Source organism: Sander vitreus, chromosome 24, assembly GCF_031162955.1.
Source record: "Sander vitreus isolate 19-12246 chromosome 24, sanVit1, whole genome shotgun sequence".
Taxonomy (NCBI): domain Eukaryota; kingdom Metazoa; phylum Chordata; class Actinopteri; order Perciformes; family Percidae; genus Sander; species Sander vitreus.
Genome location: NC_135878.1, coordinates 7,784,902 through 7,808,314, shown reverse-complemented (window position 1 = coordinate 7,808,314; position 23,413 = coordinate 7,784,902). Strand labels below are relative to the sequence as shown.

Here is a 23,413-nt window from a genome sequence, read left to right as displayed (position 1 = left end):
TGTAATTTGCACATTGAAACTCAAAGTGAAGCTGGGACCCTAGTCCGTACACGACAGCCAATCAGCTGCAAAAAAAGTTGAAAATGTTTCTTTGACATTGTAACTTAAATAGAGTGAATTAAGAGGTTCACTGCTTAATCCCAACAAATATGTTCTATCCAGAGCATATTCTCATTAACATAATAATTAAGCTCCCCCTGGAAAGATACTGAAAATACAAAAAAACAAGGGACAACACACTAAACCATAAAGGCACCTCTGAATCTTCTCACCTGTTTCTAACATCAGATCCAAATCAGAGCAAAACTCGTGTTACATACAACACAGAAAGAAAAAGGAGTGAAACCCAAACAGCCATCTTTACAGCTGCTCTCCTCCACACACTCCTGTTAATGTTCAATGTTTTCACTCACAATGGCACTCACTTCAGGTGTACAAACCCTAAACTGTACATGACAAGAAATGAACCTATATATATATATATATATATATATATATATATATATATATATATATATAAAAATATATAATGACCCTCAAGCAATTGTGAAAACCAGTGATCAGCTTAAGTATAACACACAAAAAAATCATATTATCATACAGAAAGTGCTATCAGCCACCGGCAAAGAGAACCACTGATCAAAATGTTTGAAGCTTACCGTACCGATAGCAGCTCAATGTTCAATTAAGAAGGCCCTTCATTTTAAAGAATTAAAATATTCTATAAGTTTTGTTTTGCAGCTACTTCATTTAGATAAAAAAAAATCAACTTGAGTGCTGAGACTAACAGTAGCTGACTGTAATAGCATTAAAAAAAAATGGTCACGTCTGTTTTGTCCGAAGCTTTTGAACCGTTTGCTGGTTCTCCCAACAGCAAATCTGCTGCCTCCAACACCATGAGTTGTGGCACTACATGCTACAGATGAAAGAAAAACAAGGTGTCATGAGAAAAAAATGACAAGAGAAACTTTGCACAAGGTTCAAATGAACCAACAAAGAGAAAAAAAGACAAATAACGTCTTGAAGATTTAAATAGAATAACCGTTATTGTTAATGTGGGTTTTTGTTCTACTGTATGTCTTCCTATTGATAAAAAGTTGGGGTAAAGGGCAGAGGAGGGATGCTTCTCTAGGACGGCGTTTTCTTCAGATCTCTGATCTGTTTGATTAGGTACGTCTTCTCGTCGTTGAACTGCTCGTCATCTGTGCGATCCTTCTGGAAGTTGCTCAAGAACTCGATTAGTTTGGTCTGGTTCTTGAGCAGGATGTCGATGATGGGCTGCGTCTTGTTGGGGTTCGCTACAAAAACCTGAGGACAGGTGCAGCAGAGAACATTTTTACATATAACGCATGCTAACAGAGAATTTACCTTCTGTACACACACTGTGTTTGGAGTTCGATAGACTTATTTCTAATGGAATGGATCAATATTTGCTGTGTTTACATGCATGAGCGTGGCGTTTTTACCTTGAAGACATGGAAGGCCTCAAACTGGATGTTGGGACTCTTGTCTCGTAGCAGATTCATCATCAGCTTGAGATTCTCAGGCTTGCTGATGTAGCGTGTCATCACCGTGAAGTTATGTCTGTCCAATAACAGCTCGCCCAGGAGCTGGAGGAGAGAAAAACAATGTAACGTAGAAATGATCTATTAGAGAGGTTATTGTTTCTTAAGAATTGAATTGCTCCAATGATATATATTGTATATATTGCTCTACAAATGAATACACGAGTCAGAGTCGAACCTTTAGAGACTGCCTCTTGGTGACGTAGTTCTCAGAGTGCAGCAGCTTCTCGTAGTCTGCAAACACCTGCCATTACATAAGAAACACATCTTATTATACATTATTAACAGTGTGGGGGGTGATGCAACGCTGTTTCAACAGGGCAAACCCGTTTTAACATGTGTGGTAGATATTACATTCATGTGTTTTCCAGACTAATCCTACTAAATCACTCACAGCGTCGTAGTTCTGTTCGAGGTATTCAGCCACAAGCACTTTGTGCCTTGTCAGGAGATCCTGGGAATAAAGACACATCAATAATAAATCAAGTTGATCAGATAATGGAGCTAAATGACAACGCATTTGTGTTGTTGTCCTACAGAGCAGATGCAGTAAAAAAACATATTTTATATAGTTTCTGGTAACAGCCTTATTGTACAGGCTAGGACAGGAAGACCTGATGTACCTTGAAGGTGGCGAAGGCGTCAGAGGCGATGTCGAAGGTGGACATCTCCACGTACTTGAAGAAGCTTTGGAAATGATCCGAATGAAGAACTATTTTGGCGAGCGGCTCGTGGCGGATGCATTCCCTCAGCATGATCCCACAATTCAACGCTACCTGGGGTGTCTCGTACCTTTCAACACAGAGAGAGTATTTGTGTCACCTCTTTGGAAGCCACTCGACTGTGTACAGTATGTACTGTGTGTGTGTGTGTGTGTGTGTGTGTGTGTGTCCCACCCTTTCAGCAGTATAAAGAGGACCTCTTGGTGGGAACCGAAATATTCGACGGTGGGGCTCCTCGTCCCGATCTGCCTCCTAAGGATGTTGTTGAAGATCTGACACACATCCTTCTTACCCTGGACACACACACACACACACACACACACACACACACACACACACACACACACACTTTAAGTACTTTTTCCTCCTGTTCTTCATCCTGTTGTCAACCACAGTCAATCATTGCTGTAATTTCGGTATTTTTCAACCTGGACCCTATTTTACATGCATTTCCATGTCTAAGTGACTAAATGTAGACAATAATCTTTGAAATTGCTCCAGTATTGAGCAAAAAACGCTGACACCAGCAGCCGCCAACTGGGCTGCAATGTAATCCTATATGGCAAATGCGCACCGTCACTTTCTGTCCACTAAAAGTGCTGACTCACCAGACTCCACTTAAATAAACAATACTTTTAACGTGTATAGAGCCAGCATATCTTCACATGTAAATGGGAGAATTAAGGGTTTGTTTCAACCAAACCAAAGTGGTGATTGTTGGAACAGTGAAAATACGAACCAAATGGGAAAATAGGGTCCAGGTTGAAAAAAATAACAAAGCCAAAAACCCTTTAATCATAAAGGATGGCACACTGCTTTATGTTGCAGTCTAAGAGACAACTGAGAACTTGTGGACTAATATCATGACTATACCCTTCTCTCCTTACCTCAAAGTCTATGACCTGCAGGTTTTCTACCAGAGATATCAGCAGGCCACTGTTGTACAGCTCCTGGGCCAGCTGGGCCACCGTCTCGGTGTGAGGCTCCTTATCGTTGCTACCGTACAAAATCTCCTTCATGGACACCAAACATTTCGACACCTCCTCAGACGCCTGGAGAACAGAGAGGGAGAGAGTTGAAGCAGATGGGAAAGGAGAGGAGGAGGTTAATAGGTGCCTCTGACAATATGGAGAAACACAAAAGCAAATATGGAATTCAAACAAACATTACAGATTTAGAGTTAGACGAGGATAAGGGCAAAATCTAAAACCGACATGAGCCTGAAATGAGCTTTTGTGGTTAATGATTTGTGTGTGTGTGTGTGTGTATAAACTGTCTTGACAGTGAAGTGTCAGGAGATGACAGGGCCAGGCTGTTCCATGGTCCTACATCACATAGGGCTGTCACCTTCGGGCCTCTGGACACACACACACACACACACACACACACACACACACACACACACACTCTCTACCTTGTCTGTCTTCTTATCCTGTTTGACCAGGATGGCCAGGTTTTCCTTCAGGGTCCTGACGATATCCGCTGGACTCTTGTGGGATTTACCAAACAGCGGCATGATGGACACACACTCGTCTTGGGACCTGGAAAACACACACACACACACACACACACACACACACACACACACACACACACACACACACACACGACGCAAAAAGGAGCATTCAATGACGAGCTGGATGCAACCACAAAAGTGTGGAGTCAGTTCTGGAGTCAGTTCATGACAGACTTTGCTCCTAATTCAGACAAACTTGGCCATGCATGATCAAGTGCACATCTGCTTCATAACATTTCTGTGACATTTAGGAGCTCGCCAGCTTTTCTAGGATACATAATAATGGATGAGAGCCCTAGCAATACTGAGTATATATAAATATATATGCCCAACTTTCTTTTATCCGGATGCCATACATTTGTGATGAAGATACCATGTACTGAACTTGTTAGTGCTCTCTGGTGCTGGGTGTCTCTGTTATTAAATACAAATAAAACCACTGTTTTTGTAATGTCTGTGCTGCATTTAGCTGATATATATCCACACCAATATCTAAATGAGCATCAGGAGTGGTAATCTGTCACAATGTTTGACACAGGAAGGACTCAGCATTTAGAACATGATACACCAACATTATTTTCTGTTTCAGGAAGCAGCCCTCCAAAGAACACTACTGTCCTAAAGGAAATACTTTTATTAGATGTTCCTGCATTTTTGGAGGACTCCTGGAATGGATGTATTTTTTAACTTTAAAGTTGTTCTCTTTCTTCATCCAGTTAACTCAACAAAAGGCGGCTGGGAGAGAAATAACCGTGTGTGTGTGTGTTAGGATTCCTCTAGCACCTTAGAGACACATTCCATCGCCATCTCTAGCCTACATGAGTGACAACTGTGGCCCCCTTTTGACACCAGACTCTTCAGATATACACTGTAATGTCAACTAGACCAGAAACAATCCAAAACTCCAAACCTCCAATTTCCCCCTAAACGTTGCCCCAATTTCAGTTTTTAAATAATTTTGAGACAAAAATAGGCCCTGCATTTGCTTCATTCCATCTCTAACATCTATAGTTCTTCCTTTTAGGTTTTTAGAGGTAATGAGTCAGGACGAAATACTGCCACAACCCTGTCAAGATTTTGTGCATGGTATCCAGACTTTTCAAGGGTAATTATAGAGATGTGACAAAATGGGTGTTAAAAACGTGGACTTGTCGATATTATATATATATATATATATATATATATATATATACACTGTATACTGTATGAATGTAGGTGCTTCAAGTTACTGTCCATATAATTTGGTTTTGCTTTATTTCATAACATCCGAGTAGGACTCAGGTTGTATTTTGCCCCGGTACTGTCAGAATGTCATGGACTGTTGGTATCAACAGTTAAGAAGGTGTCAGTAGATGTAGGTTACTACAGTATTTTGATGTTACTGACATACCAAGTCTCAATCAGGACTTTTAGCATTGATGGACATCAGCCCTGTCAATGTCAGTGCCATTACATGTTGCATTCAGTCATGCAAGACATACATTAAAGCCTCTGGCACACCAACCCGACAGCCAACCGTCGGCAGAAAAGGCAGTCGGACTGATCAGTCTCTCTGAGTTGGTCAAAAAAGTACACCGGAACACACCAAAGCGACGGCAACTTGAGCATACGTTCTGCGCGTGCGCGAGAAGTAATACTTCTCCATAACAGCAGGCAGCGCTTATCTGTATTGTCGCCCCAAAAAATGAAAACCGGCAGCTGACTGGACGAACACGTCACGTGGGTCTGGCTTCTCCCGAATTTCAAAACCGACCATAACGGCGGCTCGTTTGGAATCAAGTCGGTAAGCTTCTCCTCACTGCACGTACCTCCTATGGCGCCATTTTGATGCTAACAAGCACTCACCCCCCGTTAGCATCCCATTGACGTCACTTTGACAGCAAATAACTTCACATCTGAAGCATTTAAAGACTTTATTTGTCCATTGTTTATTTCTAAAGAAACACGACAATGTATAAAAGGCTCCATTACCTTCTACCTCACGTTATGGCTCCGTAGCAGACGTTTTTGTAAAAATAGGCTAACGATTGTGTCATAACCACGGGACTTACTGCCGCATAGTATAGTATATAATAATACTGTATAGTCAGGAGAAGCTTGCAGGCAGTTTCGACTTACATTAGCTGTTTAAGTTGAATTACTAATGTTAACTAGCATTTTAGTTAGCAATAATTAGCCTGTGCCTATGTTATCTCCTTACATATACCTACGCTCTCCGTCTCTGGAATATTGGGAATGATTGAGATTTCTCTTGGCACAGCTACCAGAAGACTTACAACTTTCAGAAAGGTTGCTCACGTCACATCTACGTCGTCTCTCTCAGTTGGAGGCTGTGCAGTAACGCTCGGCTCTCACCGGAAAAGTGCTTCTAATATCCTTCACTGGTCTCCGTCCAGAGCAACGGGATCTGTTGGTCCATTCTATATACAGTCTATGTTTGGAATACGATCTCGAAGATAGTTCACCGAAACGTATTTCTGAAAACATTTTAAGCGAGAAATAGGCCATGCAGTTGCTGAATCTGTCTTCATTTCAGATCGACAAAGGTCAGTTTAAAAGGTTTTCGTCAGATTTTGAGAGGTGTTCATCACGCTCACCCCGCTCGTCATTTCCGGTAATTGGTCATTGAGTCCTACTGCCCACTGGCCGATTCAACAAGTCAAATCGGCCCAAATGAACGCCGACGGCTCTTCCGACCGACGACAGCACGGAACACACCAAACAGACTCGGGTCACCGACCTCGCCAGACTGTCCGACGGCCGATAATTTGGGTTGGTGTGTCAGCGCCTTTAGGGAAATGCCCTCCCACTGTCCAAAGGGAGAAAATGTGGTCAAGTCCATGACTGAGTGTGAGCTCCAATCCAGGCCAGGTCAGGAACAGGCAGAGAACTTGTGACTGCTAATCCTCATCTGGAAATGTAAAAGGGCATAACCTTCCCTCTTAACTCTAACTCCCACCTTCATTTCTCCTCCCATCCGCTCTCTTTCTTTCTTTCAACCTCATGTCATCCACTTCTACTGTACTGCCTGAGCAGTGGAGAGCAGGGACCCTCTGATTTCCCCTAACAATACTAACACACAGTGGTAAACTCAAAGCTGTACAATTGATTTATCACATCAATTTTGCTCCATTAGAAAAATCGCATTATATGACATAAGACCCAACATGCTGCTCTATTAATATCAACTTGAGATTTCATAAAAAGGGGCCAGAAAAAGGGTTCTTCGATGCCAGCAAAAGCAAGAAAACAGCTCCAAGTGGAATCACAAGGTTTTCACCTGACAAAGACAAAAACTCAACTGAGTGTATTCATTTCCCTCAACACTAACTCGCAGTGTTCAACCTTTTGGTTTGGGCGGAAAGAATTGATTTAAAGGTTTTAATGAGCTTTTTCCCCCAACACAGAGACAGTGGCATCGGTCGGAGGGTAGACTGCTGATTCACATTGAACAAGTGAAATCACATGGAATAAGATGCCTCATAACATCAAGGAAACAAATACTTTGTCCACAGGCTGCTATGTGCACAAAATACTTTAGTCACCATCAGAAGGTCAACTTGAACTCAAGGAGACGCATCTTAAAACAGAAAAGACCTAAATTCCCTTTAGTCTCTTAAAGATCCCATATTGCGAAAAGTGTCTTTTTTCATTATAAAGCAGGTTTGTGTGCTATATTAATACTGAGAACATAGGGGGACTTAACGAGACAGGCGCTAAAACGGAGCGTTTCAGACAGAGGGTGAATGCAGGTATATTCAGACAGACAGTATGAGAAAAACAATGTGTTTTTTGAACATTAAAGCATCTAAACATGTTCAAGTGCAACCCCAAAATACAAGCATGAACCTGCAAATGAGCACAATATGGGACCTTTAAATATGATGCATTCATTTGCAATAATTCCTCTGTTTCACTTTATTATCATATTACATCATGCCTACACAATTTCAGCCCAGTCAATATTTGTCAAAGGATAAGCACGCAATGACGAAGTAGTTATCAAAAGGGTGGAACTGCCCTGCTTTCTAATCCAATTATGATGTAAACTACTGTGTCAAAAGTCTAATATTTCCACTCTGTCATCCGGCCTTGTTGCTGCAGCTGTAACTAAATGTTTCTGTTTATTAAAAGAATACTTAAAAGGGTCCATTTAATGATCTAATATAACACGTCTTGGAATCCTGGAAAACTTTAAGCTCTGGGTGACTGTAAAGCCTTCGTTTTCACTTGTAGCCTGCTTAATGTTATGTAATGGAGTTAATCTGGTGCCCACTGGGCTTGAACTCACACAGCTAGCTGCTCTGTTTAAGTATAATCAAAAAGAGAAAGGCTCCACATTGCCCCAAATATTAATTTTTCAGCTATAATTATGAGACCAAATGAGTCTTAAATACGGATATGCAGAATAAAGCTATACAGCTAAAATATCAATCTGATTATAAAGAATTATTTCACTTTTATACGTATTTAGGTACAAGCAATTATCATCAACATTTCAAGCAGTAAATAAGATTTCTATTATTTTTGTTTATAAAATGTAAGAATATTGTCCATCACAATGACCTAAAGCCAAAAGTGACGTCTTCAATTGCTTGTTTTTTTTTCTGACCAACTGTGCCAAACTCAAAAATACTCAGTTAACTGTCCCATAAGACAAAGAAAAGCAGCAATTCCCCACAACTAAGAGCCTTGAACCACTTAATGACTGATATTTGTACGTAAAAAAAATAACTCAAACGACTATTGAAATAGTTGACAATTATTTTTCTGTTGCTTGACTGACAGATTAATCAACTAATTGTTTCACGCAAATACAAAAATACACCATACCCCCCAGTATATCACAATTACAATCTGTCTCGTGACACATAATAAACATCACTCTCCTATCAATCATAAAATAGCACAGCTGCCTTCTGCAGTGTCAGATTTCAGTTAACATCTACTGTAACAAGTACTTACACTGGTAGTCGTGGCTTTGACGACTAATCAAAGTAAGTCCAGTGTAGCAAGATAGTTATCTGTCACACCTACATGTCAGTCTGCCAGCACTGCTAGTGAATACAACTTGGGACATTTCATGGCTCGCGTTAAAACAGGTTTTATATTGTTCATGCTAGCTTGACAACAACAACAACAACAACAACAAGAACTGATTTTACAATCTACAGACTTACTTGCAAAAGTTAGAATATTCTGATTCCAGATTAAAAGAAAAATGGAAAAGTAAAATGCACAATTACTTTGTATAGCTCTTGTTTGTGTCTATCCTTTACAGCGTTTAAACAATCAGGAATGCTTGCGAATGTATTTCATGAAGTCTTGAACAACGTGAGGAATGTATCACCTTTCAAAGAAGAGCAAAGGTGGAGGCTTTTAATTTGACAAGCATTTCCTGTCAAACATGATTCAACTGTAATTTGGGTATTCAAGGAGGAGCAAGGAGAATAGTTAACCCTCAAACACTCACTCAGCTTATATGAAACTATATGAGACTTTTGTTAATTGAATAAAAGTTCAATTAAAAAGGGTAAATATCTTGCAAAGAAAAACAGCTGCAACATTTCGAGCACTTCTTAAATCAAAGTCAAGACAGATTGTACTTCGCCACCTTGAATGTAGGTAATCAAATTCAAAACTATTCAGGGCTCTTTAAGTCTTACAAAAAGTTGCTCTTTCTCTGCTACAGCTCCCAGAGAGAGAAATAAAGTTCCAAGTGTTTGAACTTTGAACTACATCACAGCCACTTGTCAAACTACAAAGAGGCGTTGTCTTTGCAGACGTTCACCAGAAGACTGTCCTCTCCAAGGCAACCTGGGAGGAATGCTCCCTGAAAAGGACAAACTCAGAGAGATTGATAATGATGTGAATGAAAAAGCATTTTTTTTTACTTTGAATGGGAAACAAAAGGATTTTGTGACTGCCACAAATGTCCTTGCCTGATGCCTGCCTGTATTTCATGCACTTCACTGAGCATACTGCATAACAATAAAGACTGAGTTAAGACTCTGTGCTATTGTTATTATGTCAAAGTAGCCATCACCTGCTGCATGCCCACCTGCAGTTCTGTACAAGCACACTGTCTGCTTGCTACCATATACAGAAGCTTTATCTGAAGAGGTTACGTTGCTGAGTCAATAAGGATTCATTCTAAACCAGTGACAGACAGGCCTATCCTACTAGGGTATTAAAAGCCTACTGTATCTGATTCTAGTCTGTCAGTCTCAATAGAGTAAGCCAACGTTTTAGGCAGTTAGGTAGGTGTGCTTTAAAAATAAAAGCAGAGCAGATTTAGAACATCATCATTAAGCACTGACTGACAAACATTTCAAAATCTATCAAAACTAATGGATAAATGGGCAACTCACTTCAGCTCTACATACAAGATGTATGAATGTTCAGATCACTCCAGAATTAATTTTGTTTTCTCAAATAAACTGTGAAACTGTCCACTGAAATAATGATACAACTGAGCTAACAGACTTGTTCAATCAGTCTCAGATATACAATGAATGTAAAATCAATCTACATAATATTCATTATAGAGTATCACTCTAAAAGTTGATATTACTGCATGTCCACTATAAGGATTAAAAAAAAGAGAGCAAAAACTCAGTCACATCAATCAGCAAACAGAGTCTAATCCTAGCATAGGTAAATGGCATTAGAAATAATTAACTGGAGTAACTGCGTTACAAATGGAGTCAGACTATGGCTGTTATTCTGCAAATCTGCTTTGCTTAGGCTGTTGTCCATAAACGATGGCTGCAGCCATCTTTAGTGGGCTAAAGAGCTAAATCTGATTAAGCAAAAATAAAGCCAGAGAGACAAAAACTGTGGTAGTTTACATTTAGTCCAATGGTTCCCAAACGAGATAAATCTATGGGTTATGAGATGATTAATGGGGAGGGAAAGAAGAAAAAACTAAGTTCTGCTAATACCATTGTTACTACCATACAGCAAATCAGCAATGACAACTGGGTTGCAACAATTTGTTATAATCAATATTGATCAATCTTGTCAATTATTTCTTCAATTAATCAATTATAGCCTACGATCTACAAAATGTAGGTAGTCTAAATCATGAAAGACGCTCATATTTACTTGATAATTATCTTGAACGATTAATCGATAATGAAATTTGTCGGCGATTAACTTTCTGGAGATCAATCAATTTATTAATAAAATAATAGTTTCAGCACTTAGATCATTGTTAGAGAGGTTTTATTATGAAATATGTGACCGGAAATTGCATTGTTTTCATTCTTGCTAGCGTGACGCTGGTCGTCTAAAGCAACATAGCAAGGAGGAAAAAAACAAACACAAAAAACACTGTATTTGTGCTACTAAAAAAATGTAATATCCCGTCACCGACAGTGTTTAGAGGAATAAGAGCGCATAATGCAGTAGGCACTAAATAACAATAAGGCCGCATTAACAGTCCCAGACAATGTGATTTAACAAGGCTACACCCCTCTCGCCCCCGGCTAAACTCCCTTTTTGTTTGACAGATTCTCAAAGATAATCACAGTTGTCTGCATCATTTCAGAAACAACTGCTACAAATGACATTAGACAGGTCTCACTTTTCAACATAACACACATTTCAACCCAGACTGAAGTTAACAGAAAGACTGTCAAGGGCAATAATATCTCTCCATTATGATAACTGGAAGCTATTTCTCTTCGACAGTATGAGCTAGATAATGATACCTACAGTGGGAAGATGTTTGGCAGGGTATCCAAATGTCTTGACCGCTTCTGTCCCGGTTCACAGCGCAGCCGAGCCTCCCAGATAGGCTTTTGTTGTCACGCCAGGGCTGGTTGTTAGAAGGAAAGTCAGCTAAAAATGTGTGCGATACAATTTAAAATGTGTGGAATCTGTTAAGAAGCCAGTGCAGAATTCCATCTGGTCGCTTTCCAGTCTTCTGTCAAGCCAGCATGAACAAACCTAATGACTTCCGGTATGAACCTTCGTAATAAAAACTGCGCGGACACTCGTCCGTTCAAATTAATGGAAGAATATTGGGGAGCAAGGTTGAAATTAAAACGGAAAACTACTTATAATCAAAATACTGCCTGTATTTACGAACTAAACCAAAAGTGTCCCTCTTACATTGTCGCACAGACGAATTTGCTTTATAGAGCAAACTGCGTCACTTTCGGTAGTTGTCTGGCTCCCGTGTGCCAACTTGATACATCTGTATCTTTCCAGAAGCGGCTGGGTCTCGTTCACATCCTCTCACATCAAGTCATTCTACCCACCTTGCCTCAAATATTCCTATCATATATTGCATTTAAATCGACAAAAGTACAATTTTATTCACTATGTTTAAATTTAATATATCTTGGGCCACATAATTGTCTTTTCTCTACCACTGAGAGGAATAAATAAAGGAGATAAACGAGTAAAGGTCGGATGGTGTACATATGGGAACGTACCCCAGGCCAAATCATGACAGTCTAAACTGGGAAAAGACCATTGGAGATTAGATACCACGTGGTTGAAATTACACTTCCGGATCAGAATACATAATTCATAACATTAGCAATGTATCCATGTTATTTTACGTTAAATATTAAACTAGTAAAAAAAAAGTATAAACTAACATATTTTTCATTAAATAAAAAAAAAAAGTGCTGGATAATGGTGATTCCAAAAGCCTACACACATGGCTTAGACTTGTCTAACTGCCAGTTACAAATGAATAACATCTAAATAATATAAACAAGCCACAATCCGATAGAGGAAACCATCTCAGACTTTATTAAAGCTGCTTTTCATTTTACATACAATTCAGAATTACATATTTACAAATGTACACTGATGTCTCATTATAATATCTTTATATCAACACTATACTCATTAGATACAATAGGAAAATAAACAGTGGTTGCTGCAATGTGCTGCATAAAAAGAAAAAAATATAACCCTTCTCATCTCTCCAGCCTCCAAGTCAAAAAGTACAAATTATTCAATAAGCTTTATTTTGTGATCATGAGAGAACACCGACAAGTTTAGTGCCCATGTCAGCTTTTAGAAGGGCAGAAAATAAACTCTCACAAAATACAAGTGCCTAGTAAAAAATACTTGCCTTGTTCAGGGCTTTGATACGAGAGGTTTACGAAGAACATGCCACAAAGAAAGGTGACATACAGCGAGACAAGGAGACTCACAAAAACCATGATCCTCTTCACAATGTCCATGCTCTCGAGGAAAACAATGTGAAGTATAGAGGACACATCTGTACAAGTGCGACATACATTTTTCAGTCTTACAGAACTTCCACGGATAGACACATAATGCCAGCCACAGTTTACTCTCTGGTTTAGCTCACAGTTTGACACAGAAAGGCCTGTAAGCTTCCTTTTTCTGGAGGCTCTTTCCTTTCATAGGGAGGACACACGTGTTGCGATTTATTGTTGCGAGTATAAAAGTGGTTCTCAGCAAAAAGGGGTTCAAGAAAACCACAAGCACTAATCATAGTTGTGGCAAAATTTAACAAAACCACAGTGGTGTTAAACAGTGGTGGACAAATAACCCATTTTATGTAATAAACGGGTGGGGCTGGTGTGAGTAACGGCATGCTGCACTCTCTGTTTTAACAACAGAGTCACACATTCAACATTAAAGATGGGAAAAGGAAACGATTGTTTTACAGTGTGCCTTGAGGATAGAGTAGAAATCTTGGGGTATAAAAAACCTTTGAAAAGCAAGGTAAGAAAAAGGTGTCATTCAGTGTTCAGAATAGCACAGGTTCCGTGTGTGTGTGTGTGTGTGTGTCACAGCCACAGCAGCTGGCTGTCAGAGATGTGCTATCAACTTGTATCAACATCCTCGTTTTCCATCTAGTTTCAACTAGGGCCAACTTAGCTTACTCACCACCCCTGCTGTGTAATTCACACCAAAAGTCAGACTTTTGTCATTATCCTTTTTGCACTTTATTATTCGAATACTCTGCTACATCTTGGTAAGTAAATAAATATTGCTGTCGGGCGGGGTGGTGCAAACATGTTGAGAAAGGTCTGGGCCCTCCTGGTTCATCCTGCTTATAGAGAAGTGGCTACTGGCTGGGAGCAGAGGGAGGGCACAAAACCTGCTTTTGTTGCTGCAGTGCAAACCAAAGATATGTGAGCGCAGTGGCCATGACACAACATGTATGTGCAGAGTATTGAGATTTATTAGTGTCTGTTTCTGTTTGTCTGACCAGGGTTGGAGGGTTATCAATTACAGTAACTTTACCTGATTAGAAATTAATCCAGCAGGCAAAAGGAATGAGTAATTTCCCTAACATTTCCCTAAATGGGACCTTGTGTCTTACTCTGACGCAGCTGCTGTCTGTGGCTAAACAGCCTCTCTGGGGTGACATACGCTAGTTGGATTTGTTCTGAAGCACACACGTGCAATAGTGCGCACACACACACACACACACACACACACACACACACACAAAGACATGTAGTCGACACAAGCAGGTATGCAGTCACACCTGCCTTCCTATGCAACTTGTTGGGCTTCCTGAGGAGTTAAATCCAGAGCAGTTCAGAGGCGGGTTAGACAATCACTCTTGGGAAAAAAAAAAAAATGGAGGTTCAAAAGTTGTTCCAAGCTGCCGATTTTTCTGTAAGTGAGCTGGAGAAGTGCATGTCATCTGACCACCAGGTAGTGCTGTTGGTGACATTCACCTAGTGATACATTTGACTCGGTGTTTCTTATACAAGTTAATACCATGAAACCAGGAAGCTCCTATCAACAACATGGGAGCAATACAGCATTCTCAAATGTGGAAAAATTATAAAGCAACTAATTTGACACCAGTGGACTGCCAGACACTACAGGGGTTTAACACACTTTACCTAGTATGTTTTCCCCGTACAAAAGACTTTCAGTAACACGCCCTGAAAATCTGACCTGCTCAGAGATGCTCCAAGATGCACCGAAAGCATTTGTTCTGGTTGCGGCCAGCTGCCAGTTTTCACAGTGTACGATTAATGTCTGACACTAAAGCATCATGCGTAATACCAGTCTGATAGTATCTGTACCTGTTTCACACAAGAATCTGCCGCTATGCTGGGATGTTGTTGACTTGAAGTGGTTCAGCTTTGTGAGCTGCTGAGAGCTCACATTTAGTGCAGATTTTAATTTCTACACTTTGCTACATAATCAGAAGGATTAAATATTAGACTGAAGACATTTACTGTAGCTTTTATCTGTAGTTGACAAAGATTGTGATCTTTAAAGAAGGCCTGCCAGGAGGTGAAACATCACATTACTGTAACATCTATGTTGCAATTAGACTGACAGGTGGCTGTAAAAACTCAGAAAAGGTGTTTGTAGTCGACCGTCAGCTGAAACACTGGTTAACGTTCGCACATCCAATGATTCCTTCTGATTTTTGGTTGGATCCGACAAACTGACGTGGATGGTCTGCGAGATGAAACGCTTTGACCACGTCCTCCTGTCAGGGTCGGCTTTAGGTTGTTTTTTTTTTAATTCCACATGGAAATTGTTTTAGTTTGAGGGATGGAGCTGCCAGGGCAGTGATCGCAGGTCAGGGTTTGATGTCAGAGAAGCTGGTGTAGGTCTCGCTGCAGCTGGAAGAAGTGCTGAGGTTCCCAGAGACGCTGCCATCTGCAGGACAAACAACAATGTTGGTGGCTTTATTGGTTCCAAAAAGGCAGCATCTGTGTTTATATATAGTCAAACAAATATTCTGCCCTCACCAATCAGCAACAATTCTGAGGTGTGGGCAGTAATTCAACAGAAAGAACACATTACCGCTGAAAAGTATTGAAGAACAGGTGTCAATAGACCCAATATATAGCGTATATGGAAAAAAATACCTGAGCTGCTGAGCGACTGGGATGACTTGGACTCTGAGATGAGGCTGAGGAGGTTGGCTGCTGCCACCCAGCCCTCCTTACTGCTGCGAAGGTTCTTCACAAACCTACAGAGCATTAAACAAACAGTGACTTTACCCAACCATGTAAATATCTATTCATATAGCTTCCTTCGTTGGCATTATTGCACATCATTATTAGCAGATTTGGGGATTTTCTTTGTCCAAACTTTAAAGATGCATTTTGCTCGGTGAAAGCAGGAATCATACTGTGGCCCTCACATAGAAATCAAGGGTTTTTTCAATGACTGAGATATAGGTCTGGTTGCTTTCATAATTCCTGGTTTTATACAGTCTTGTTTATATTCAATCTTGTTTATATTCTTTGGGCTTAAAACCACCAGCTAATGTAGACCAATAATAATTTTTTCAGGTGTGCATAAAATCAAATTTGGATTCTTCCGACTGGAGAAAGGAAGATGTTTACCACTGTCCCTCCTCTCCTTCTCTGATAAGCTGGACCATGTCTCCACTCTTGACAGACAGCTCCTGAGGTCCCGCCTTCTCGCAGTCCGCTACCACCGTATACTTTCCAGGAGCCTAATGGGTCAAAGGTCAGCAAAGACGGACAGTCAGAGCTGGCAAACGTCAAACAGCAAAGTATAGAAAAAAAGAGACGGTGATGGAAAAACCATATGCTGTAAGTGAAAGTCTCACCAGCTTCCTTCCTCCCTCGTCTTCTGCGTCAGAGTTTATGGGGTCCTCGCTGCTAGAGTACCCATCGTTCTCTTCTGAGGCATCCACCGAGAGAGACGCCTTGTTCCAGCCTGTAGGTGGGTGGTGGTGGTAGTGGTGGTGCGGAGAGGACAGAAGGGAACACAGGTGAGGCGATTCAGAGGCAAATGAGAGAAGTGGAATAATGAGAAGTGAGTTGAAGAATCAGTATCAGTCACACTCCCACTCTACGTGGCATTAAAATGCTACCTGGGTCACTAATTAGAGGACTCAAAACATGTAGAATGATGCAGACATAGTGAGTGTGCTTCTCAAAGTGGATAGCAAGGGGTAATCATGGTTGTAATATAAGTGAGATAGATGTTTTTGGTCGATATAAAAAGGACAGAAACGGCACACAAAGAAGTGACATGTTAGTCGGTGAGAATTTGGCCAGGAGCAAACTGAATGCCACTTGGAAAGAAGGTCCCAGTTACACATAAACCTCCCATGAGTAGCACAAAACCACATGATCTGTTATGTCAAAACATGTCTCTCACACACACACACACACACACACACACACACACACAGACAGTGAATCAAGGATTCATCGTCAAAGAGCGTGCGAGATTTGAATCACCTGGATTCATTTTAAGGCTGCTCTGACTGAAAAATAAGTTCTAAATCTCATTATTGTCCACGCCACACAACCACTAACCCATAACACCCAATAGTAGAAGCAGAGAGAATGACTGATTTGAGGTAGAGTGGGTACCTTGAAAAGGTCATTAAGCCTTGATTGAGACTTAAAATCTAATACTCACAAGCAAAAGAGTAGAAATAGCTTTCAGGTCATTTAAAACTCATCTCATGCCAATAAGACATGATACAAGGCTAAATGAAAGAGGGGCTATTTTGCTACACTACCTCTGATAAAATCAATCATCACCACAACAAACCACAGCAAACACCCACAGTGCCTCATCCTCAGAGCGGCACTGTACCTCGCCGCTTGCTCTGTAACAGACTAGAGGTACTCATCCATTTGACTCTGCTCAGAGTGGCATGGGAAACCGGCTCTAGACGGGGAGAAACAGCCAGCAAGTCAGTCAGACAGCTAGTCCTGTAGTCAGAGAGCTGCGTTAGCTGGTCAGTCAGTAAAATGGACCAGGAAGACTAACTACAGGTGTAATCACGCTCCAAATCATTGACATGGGACACACGCAAGAGTCTTCCTCATGGTTAGTAAAGTAATCAATTTCTCAGTTAGTAAATCATTCATTCATCGACATTTGTTAAATGTTCCCCAAGGAAAATGAACATCTTTTACAAAGTATTTTGGGAAATACACTTTTCAATTCACATTCTTGCTGATAGTTAAATGAAAAGATCGATACACCACTCTCCATGTCTGTATGGAGAATATGTAGCTGGAGCCAGCAGCCGGTTAGCTTAGCTTAGCATAAAGACTGGAAACAGGGGAAACAGCTAGCCTGGCTCTGTCCAAAGGAAACAAAATCCGTCTATGTATCTATGTATTTGGACAAAGCAATGCTAGCAGTGTCCCCCCGTTTCCAGTCTTTATGCTAAGCTAACTCTCAGCAAGGACTCCAATACAACGCCTCAAATACGCATATTTCCCAAAATGTTAAAAGGTACGAGTCTTCATTAATTCAATGATGATAATGATTATGACCTGTGAAAAACATGTTGTCATGCACATAGCAACTGCAGTGTTCAGGAAAAAAAGAAATATCACAGAGCATCTGCAGGTTTCAGAAAGCCAAAACAGACTTATGGAGAGCTTTCATTGGTCTAAAGAAAATCTATCATGATGATAATACAACTGGGTTTAGGATATGGATAATAAACTCAATGTTATTTAAGCTCTTTACATAACTGATTTGAAGACTTCCAGGACCTGCAGATAGTCAGAAACACATTTCTTTCTCCGCACATGTACAATACTGTCATGACAAATTTAGGGTGATAGTATGAGGAACAGCTTCTACTGCTGGGTAAATGTTTGGTTTATCCAGTTTCAGCCCTCTATGTGAGATGCAGGTGAAATCTACACAATGAAAACACACCAGACCGGAGTACACTTTAGTGGTGAGGGATGGGAGGATGAATGATGGCCTCTAGAATTAGACGGGCCCCTATTGTGGGACGACAATATACCTTTGAACCCAAACGGTGTGGGGTCACTCTTGACCAAGTGGCGTTTGGCGCAGTGCTCGGGGCTCAGGGCCGAGCCTGGCCACACAGACAGAAAAAAGTGAAGAGAGGGAGGAAGACGAAGAGAAAAGTGAGAAAGAGAATATAACACTGTCATTAAATATCTAAATCAGTGAGAAGCGTGTACATATTGTAACTAAATGTGACCTCAAGCCTCCAGAACTCCAGCAGTGGTAATGTTTGACTTTTAGCAGCGGGAGGCAGAGTGTCCGCAACATAAAAACTAGAATCACCAGTTCTCACAACAGCCAATTATACTGCATCAGGCTCTGAATCAGGTTAGACTAGGGGCAATAATTGATAATTAATTAAAAACACTGCACATATATGAACTGGATTTAATGTAGACCTGATGATAATTATACTGGCTGTAAGGAAAACACTGTCCATCTTTAGTTATTTAATTTAAGGGTGTGTTTTAGTGCTCATGAAATTACCTTTTCATTTCGTTAAGGAAAGAATGCAAGAGCTACACACTGTAGCGGACTAATCACACTAAACTGGTCTAAGGCCGGTTACACACCAGCATGAGCGTGGGGTTTCTGTTGCGTGTCAGCTGCGTGGATTTTTCTATGTCTTTACACACCAGAAACGTGTCTGCTGCTAGCCTTGTCTGGACACATGTATGTCTGTGTGTCATGTATGCATGTATTGACAGGTGCAATATTCGAAAATCGATTTTTTTTTTTTTATTACATTTATATCTGCATTTATATGAAAACCTAGAGACTTTCAAACATCAACATGTCATTTATTAATATGTATTCGTGTCTAAACGACATATAAACATCTTTTTCTATTCTATTTTGCCTGGAAACGCTTCCGATGTGAAAAATAGGCGTCGGTTCTATTTCTAGCAGGCACGCGTTTTCGGCGCGGCTCAAGCGTGTCACGCAGGCAGTGTGTAAGCTCTAACTTGTTAACATGGGAGCCGAAATATAAACGGACATGCCACGCAGCTGACACGCTCACGCAACGCATCCAGTGTGTAACCGGCCTAAGCATTGTATGCCTGTTTTAAAAACCTCCTTCGTTCTGCTAACATTACCTTTCGGACTCTTGAGATTGCTGAAGCCCTGCAAAGTAAAACGCTTTTTAGCCACTGAAGACCTGTCAGTGGTCGGACTGGTCACTGGTTCATCTGGAAACAATGGTTTCAGATGGAAAGCAGGAGGAAAAGAAAAAGAGTGTTGCGATCATGGAAAAATAAAAATAAAAATAAAAGTGAAAGAGGTAGAGAGAGAGAGAGAAAGAGGAACCATGAAGATGAAGGTGATGAAGAAAAGCAGCTTTTAGTAGGAGCATTTCAGCCATAGTTGACTAATATAAACTATCCTTACGTCTGTGCGTGAGGATGCAGCGTTTATCAAACATTCACCTTTGTGTTTCGGCGAAGAAGAGGAGTCAGACATCATGCTCGTCTCCGCCTTCTTCTCCTCTTGCTTCTTCTGGTTTTTCTGACCACTGCTACGAAAGGGACTGGGAAATAGAAGAGAAGAAGAAGAAAAAATAAATAAAAATGCATCTTATCTGTCGGTGTACATACCTTATGTGTGCAATGTATATACTGAAAGGCTTAGACACCGACCTGAGGGAGATGGAGGTGTTGTTGCTGTTGGGACTCGGGAAAACAGAGTCTGAGCTCTTCTGCTGACTGGCATCTAAAACAGTAAAGTAGTAAAGCAGGTATGTTGTGCAAAAGACAGAGAAGAAGAAATGCAAAGAAGCTTGTGGGGCTTTGTGTGTTCACGATACCTCTGCAGGCTTTGAGCTGTTGGGTCAAAACTTTGCGGATCTCGTTCACCCACGCTGTTTTAATCTCCGGTGTTGGAGCCTGGGTGAGACAAATGATGACGCAGCATTAACAGTCATGGGGTTCCTTCTCCATCTGTCAAAGCAGTGAGGCTGAGGGATCTTACCTGGACTATAAAAACTTCGTCTCTGGAGTTGCACCAAATCTCAAACTTCTTGTTGTCTCCTTTAGCGTTCTCTGTAAAGCCCACCGCACTCATCTGAGAGGAGAATGAAGCACACAGTCAGCCCTGATCCTTCATTACAGCTGCCTATCCAGAGCCCAAATATGAACTCAAATCTGACCCATGCAGTGATGGAAGAAGTATTCAGATCCTTTACTAAGGTAAAAGTACTAATACCACACTGTAAAAATGCACTGTTACATGTAAAGGTCCTGCATTGAAAATGTTACTTAAGTACAAGTAAGAAAGTATCATCTGAACAATGTACTTAAAGTATTAAAAGTAAAAAGTACTCAATGCAGAAAAATCCTCACATTTTAGAAACTGGAAATGATCAAAACAGTTCTGTCATCCAACTGAGTGTTTAGTCGTCTAATCATTTCAGTACTTGACTCGAGTAAAGTACAAGTACCTCAAATTTGGACTTAAGTACAGTACTTGATTAAATGTACTCAGTTACATTCCACCACTGGACCAATGTGAGCTTACACTGAGGGAGTGCTTGAAGCTGTAAGACGGAGCTTTCTCGTAGCCCTCCCCGTTCTCCTCTCTCCTCTTACAGAAGAGCAGGGCCTTCTGGTGCAGGAACAGGTGCCTCTGCATCGGCTTAAAGCGGGCCAGGTCTTTCACCTTGGCGTGGCCTTTTTTATGCTCTGTCCACACACTGAAGGAGCCCTGCATCAGCAGGCGACCCAGCTCCGACAGGTTACCCTGAAAAAGGGAAAAGACAGATATGGTATTTATGGTCCACTCCTGCCCAAGCCAACCAGCTAAATGAGCACATCTCCAAGAATCATTGGTGTAATTTCTCTGACCTCGTATCCTGTGATGGCGATGAGGTGCATGGAGTCGTTAACAGCTTTCAGGATCCCCAGGATGGAGGAGAGAGCTTCCTGGAGGTCGTCACAGCCATCGCAGCCCTTACTGTACTTCAACAACTCCTGCAAACACACAAGACAAAGTGGAGAATACAGTTAGTCTAAAATAAACACACACAGACAGACAGACAGTATATACAGTACATGGACACAACTCACCTTAAGCAGTAGCTGGTACTTGGTGATTCTCTGGACAGGTTTAAGGAGGTAGGAGTCCAAACCAAGTTTATGTTCCAGCTTCTTCTGGCACTCCTTGTTCACAAAACATTAACCAATGACGATACTTGGTTTGAGTTTGTTGTTCACACAAAAAGGAAGGTGTTGCTACAGTGTTAGGGGTGGGAATCGATTGGCACCTCACGATTCAATTCCGATTCAGAGGCCAACGATTCGATTCTAAATCGATTATCGATGCAACAATTTTTTTATGTACATTTCCATGCGTGATTTAAAAAAATATACATATAAATCTGAGTTTGGTACTCAGAGTTTGCTAATCACTTCCTAGACAAAGCAGCTAGACAAAGCTTAGATTTTGACATATAGAGTATTTGTCACACACAAGTTTTAATGAAATGTTTTGTCTACTGAGATTTTTATTTTGTAGTCATTCCATGCTTAAGCCTTAAACATGCTTGTGAAAGTCACCTTCTCTCACAGTAATCTTCCATGTCAGAGGCTCAGTCATGTTTAAAAGGTGGATACTTGGCTTCTTAGAACATGAAACATGAGGTGGTCAGATGTAATGTGATAAAGTAGATGAACAGCCTATGTGTTTTGCCTAATTATTTTTTTTTTAGATTATTTGGCCATTTTTGTGTTTGTTTTTTTTCTGCACTCTTGCCTAAACTCTAAGTTGTTGTCCATTATCCCATCATCTTTCAGTCGCGCGGTTTTCTGATTTGTACTTGTCTGGAGACTTTTAAATAAAAATCAACACATTTTTTATTTTTTTTAAATCGATTGACTTATCAGAATCCATAATTGATTCATTCTAGAGAGAATCGGGATGCATCTAAGAATCGATTATTTTTCCCACCCCTATACAGTATGAGGTGAGAGGTGAAAGGGCAACCTGGAAGAAGGCACAGTCGGAGCACTGTCTCCACAAGCTCTCAGAGCGAGGTTTATTCTGGCAGTACGCCTCGTAGATCTGCAGGTCCTTCATCTACAGAGAGAAATGAAATTATGTCTGTCACTGATTTAACTTGTTAAGCTTAAGATTCTTTTATTGGCTTTTTATTGACTTTATTTTAAAAGTCCAGACCAGAGTGCAGGAAGTAAGTGCTTACCCTCTCTAAAAAGCAGCGGCCCACTAGTTCTGGGCAGTCAGTGTATGCTTCCAGTTCCTTTAGAAACGTCCTGGAGACAAATGGCATGACACAAAGGTTTAGAGTTTAGATTATGTTAAGATATTCCCTTTCTTGCCGAGAGTTAGATGAGAAGATCAATACCACTCTCACATCTGTACGGTAAATATGAAGCTGGAGCCAGCAGCCAGTTAGCATAGCTTAGCATAAAGACCGGAAACGGGGGGAGCCTACCTCTTATGAAACTGGTAGATTTCAGACATGTTGCCAAATAGGACGACCTTCTTGCTCAGCAGGGTGCTGGGGATGAGGTGAGCCATGGCAGGGTTGTCCATCTCCGCTGCATAGCCCTGGAGTTTAATATTACACACATTAAATCAACAGATTTGCTGATATAGAGAATAGATGCATGTACTGAATTACGTTTCAATAGTCATTTGAAGTAACAAGGTGACGGACACTCACCTCCAGCACACACAGTAGCTCCTCCACATATGCTCTCTCCGTCTCCAACAGTTCATTCATCACGTGGCTGCAACGCAGAAAAACAAGATACAAATTCAGTTAGCAGAAGCCTGCATGCTATTATATTGTCACCCTCACTCCAAAGCTCCCTAATACAAGACCCCAGAACTGAAATACTTGGATG

At 40.8% G+C, this 23,413-nt stretch overlaps 2 protein-coding genes across 6 annotated transcripts in view; both read right to left on the bottom strand.

Annotated features, from left to right (window-relative positions):
* Positions 1 to 509: 509 nt before the first annotated feature.
* cab39l (calcium binding protein 39-like) lies at positions 510 to 12,009 on the bottom strand. 2 transcript variants are annotated; one of them, XM_078243347.1, is made up of 9 exons: positions 11,523 to 12,009; positions 3,702 to 3,828; positions 3,175 to 3,339; positions 2,462 to 2,580; positions 2,189 to 2,357; positions 1,960 to 2,019; positions 1,744 to 1,809; positions 1,467 to 1,610; positions 510 to 1,308 (listed from the first exon to the last, which is right to left on the bottom strand). In XM_078243347.1, exons 2-9 carry the CDS (start codon positions 3,801 to 3,803, stop codon positions 1,129 to 1,131), a joined length of 1,005 nt encoding a protein of 334 aa, XP_078099473.1. In that variant the 5' UTR covers positions 3,804 to 3,828; positions 11,523 to 12,009; the 3' UTR covers positions 510 to 1,128. The 2 variants fall into 2 exon arrangements, with proteins under 2 accessions (XP_078099473.1, XP_078099474.1); XM_078243348.1 differs by lacking the exon at positions 11,523 to 12,009 and adding an exon at positions 8,984 to 9,078.
* A 1,229-nt stretch (positions 12,010 to 13,238) lies between these two features.
* mcf2la (mcf.2 cell line derived transforming sequence-like a) overlaps positions 13,239 to 23,413 on the bottom strand; it is a 47,512-nt gene continuing 37,337 nt past the window's right edge. For all 4 annotated transcript variants that reach the window (XM_078243529.1, XM_078243526.1, XM_078243527.1 and 1 more), the window contains 15 exons: positions 23,230 to 23,296; positions 22,999 to 23,114; positions 22,747 to 22,816; positions 22,530 to 22,622; positions 21,614 to 21,706; positions 21,392 to 21,517; positions 21,066 to 21,287; positions 20,520 to 20,612; positions 20,356 to 20,434; positions 20,189 to 20,261; positions 19,979 to 20,079; positions 16,363 to 16,472; positions 16,133 to 16,245; positions 15,650 to 15,753; positions 13,239 to 15,437 (listed from right to left, as the gene is read on the bottom strand). In XM_078243529.1, coding sequence (XP_078099655.1) covers positions 15,358 to 15,437; positions 15,650 to 15,753; positions 16,133 to 16,245; positions 16,363 to 16,472; positions 19,979 to 20,079; positions 20,189 to 20,261; positions 20,356 to 20,434; positions 20,520 to 20,612; positions 21,066 to 21,287; positions 21,392 to 21,517; positions 21,614 to 21,706; positions 22,530 to 22,622; positions 22,747 to 22,816; positions 22,999 to 23,114; positions 23,230 to 23,296 — 1,540 coding nt within the window. In that variant the 3' untranslated portion in view covers positions 13,239 to 15,357. The remainder of the gene's footprint in view (positions 15,438 to 15,649; positions 15,754 to 16,132; positions 16,246 to 16,362; positions 16,473 to 19,978; positions 20,080 to 20,188; positions 20,262 to 20,355; positions 20,435 to 20,519; positions 20,613 to 21,065; positions 21,288 to 21,391; positions 21,518 to 21,613; positions 21,707 to 22,529; positions 22,623 to 22,746; positions 22,817 to 22,998; positions 23,115 to 23,229; positions 23,297 to 23,413) is intronic.

Coding starts and splice junctions, on each gene's coding strand:
- cab39l (XM_078243347.1), bottom strand. CDS start 3,803: ATGCCGCTGTTTGGTAAATCCCACAAGAGTCCAGCGGATATCGTCAGG. Junction 2,581..3,174: donor TGCAGGTCATAGACTTTGAG/GTAAGGAGAGAA, acceptor GTGTGTGTCCAG/GGTAAGAAGGATGTGTGTCA. Junction 1,611..1,743: donor CCAAGAGGCAGTCTCTAAAG/GTTCGACTCTGA, acceptor TCTCTCCTCCAG/CTCCTGGGCGAGCTGTTATT.